Source organism: Austrofundulus limnaeus, unplaced genomic scaffold (assembly GCF_001266775.1).
Source record: "Austrofundulus limnaeus strain Quisiro unplaced genomic scaffold, Austrofundulus_limnaeus-1.0 Scaffold13, whole genome shotgun sequence".
Taxonomy (NCBI): domain Eukaryota; kingdom Metazoa; phylum Chordata; class Actinopteri; order Cyprinodontiformes; family Rivulidae; genus Austrofundulus; species Austrofundulus limnaeus.
The window spans coordinates 2,062,810-2,065,202 of record NW_013952415.1 but is presented as its reverse complement, the minus strand read 5'-3'; the positions used below and the strand labels follow the sequence as shown (position 1 = coordinate 2,065,202).

General features: G+C 37.0%; 1 protein-coding gene across 3 annotated transcripts in view; it reads right to left on the bottom strand.

Moving 5' to 3' along the window:
- Window positions 1-2,393, bottom strand: part of igsf9a (immunoglobulin superfamily, member 9a) — a 76,840-nt gene that overhangs the window by 43,635 nt on the left and 30,812 nt on the right. For all 3 annotated transcript variants that reach the window (XM_014002452.1, XM_014002451.1, XM_014002450.1), the window contains exon 5: window positions 144-292. In XM_014002452.1, the coding sequence (XP_013857906.1) occupies window positions 144-292 (149 nt within the window). The remainder of the gene's footprint in view (window positions 1-143; window positions 293-2,393) is intronic.

The window sequence follows — 2,393 nt, the reverse complement described above, 5'->3', positions numbered from 1 at the left end:
CATTTAAGATGGTTAAAACAAACATTCTTAAAATATCTTGATTCTTGTCAGGGAATAAATCACAGTTAAACAGTTGGTCACATTATAAATGTCAATTATTTTAAATAAAAATCTGATTCACTTCAGTATTTTTCAATGTTTACCTGATAAATTAAACCTTGAACGGCCTCGCCCTCTTTCAGCCAGGTGATGGYTGGTGTAGGGTTGCCTTTAGCAACACAATCCAGCAGGATGGGACTTCCAACCAGGGCCTCCATCATAGGAGGCGGAGCTTTGATGAAGGTGGGAGGAGCTGTGAAAAATAAATGTTAAAAAAATGCATTAAAATTAATATAATTATAATAAAGCAATGATTATAAAACAGGTTGAATTGTGTAATGTAATTTTCTTCTTTCCAGAACAAAAAGTCTTTTATAAAAACCTACATTTCTTTTTTTTAATGTTGAGGTCTTTTGTTTTTTTAATCCTGCAGCCTGAGCGGGGCACCGGCAGCCTTATTTATTGAGGAAGAGAGCAGAAAGCAAATGAAGCTCATACCTGCGGGGCATGTCACGGAGGGCCTGCAGAACACCGTCAGAATCCATCATCGTTCTCATCTCTAACCTGAATCTCACACAGACCGGCTCGCAGAAGCTGCCTCACTTTGGCTTTGATCTGCGCCGCGCCGATAATTTCTTCTGTTCGTTTGTGCGTGGAGTGATAGCAAAAGGTTCGCCAAAAATACAGATAAACTTCAAAGCCCCCCGGAAAAAATAATGATGCATATTTCATATCAAGATTTAATATTTAAACTTATCAACAAGTATGATGATAACTCCACAGCGGTCGGCCATTATTTCTCCCAGAACCGCTGAGGAAGGRAAGTCACGGGTTATTAACCGTTTTTCATATTTCCTGATCCTTATGGAAAGTTTCAGACGCTTGATGAAAGTTCTTTAATAAGAACAGTTTTTAAAAGTTTAAAGATGGGTGCAAATAAAACCTGTCCTGATTTGAGGCTTAAACAAAACTGATTCTGCTGAATAAATGAAATATAAGACGTGTGGAGGTAGTTTGGATAACTCAAAAAGCACTTATCCTTTTGATTTTCTACCTTATAAATAAAATACATCCTTTGGTTTAGAGTGAGAGATAACCACAAATAATGTTGGATCAAAACAATGTGCTTCTAATAAGCAGCAAAGCAACTCTTTCAGGGAGGTGATGGTTTCTTTTAACGTTAAAGTGTCATCATCTCAGTCACTTAAAAAGTGAATAAAATCTAATTTAATACAAATTCAGCTTTTGTACAAGTTGCTGTTCAATGCCAGTGATAACATGAAATACAGATAAGCTCAATTGGCTTTATTTTGAAACAAATCTTTAGATTTTATTTGATATTTTGCAGTGACACAACCACACAGGTCAGGCATGGGCAACTGGCGGCCCGCAGGCCAAAACCAGCCCACAAGTGACTTCTGTTCGGCCTGACAATGAGGCCCCGCCTTTTTCTTTRCTTTGTAATTACAAAGTTTGGCACTAGATGGCGCCTCCAACACAAACCCCAGCTCACGCACACCTCTTCTCTACAAGTGAGTAAGAGTCATTCAGCCAGGGCTGAAAACGGAGGAAAGAGAAAACTGGACAGAAATAATCTCAWGTTTCAGGTGAATTTTTTGGGTTATTTTTATTTTAGGGTTTTACTTTGAGAGGTAGACTACCTGTTGACAGAATTTCAAGGCAAACCTGTGTTGACACTGTCTGCCATGAAGGATTTTAATACAAGTCACTACAACGTGTTGCACAAAGCTAAATATAAGTCCATGGAAGTAATGAGTACATAAATAACAGACTTTTTACCAGAACCAGGCAGGAGTCTGAACTCAATGTGTCTTGTGCCGTTGCACTTCAGCTCGCTAAAGTAAGAGTTTAATTTTGTATACTTCAAACCTTTTGTATTTATATTTATTAAACAAAATGTACAACCGTTCTACATGCATTTGAGCAAGAAATATGTTTAGTTTCATGTAGTGTTTAGTCATAGGAGTCCTTTTGTTATTTCTTATTTTTAATTTGTTTTTGGTTTTCTTGTCGCAAATATGGAGATTGTTCAAGTTTCAGTTGTTTGTTTGAAGCTGTTTTTTAATAAAGGGCAGATATTAGATTTTCTTCATTCAATAACGGCACTGTATGTTGTTTTAATAAAACAAACATACACAATAATCTTGACTGTTCTGCAGAAATACRCAACTGCCTCACTGGTAAACCTTTTTACATTCGGAGTGTGCAACGTTGTGTTCCTCTGGTCAAGTCAACAAAACAATCATGGTCCTTTCCATCATTTAAGTTGCCCATCCCTGTCATAGATAGGGGTGTAATGAAATATTGATACACTGAAATATCGCGATATTTCA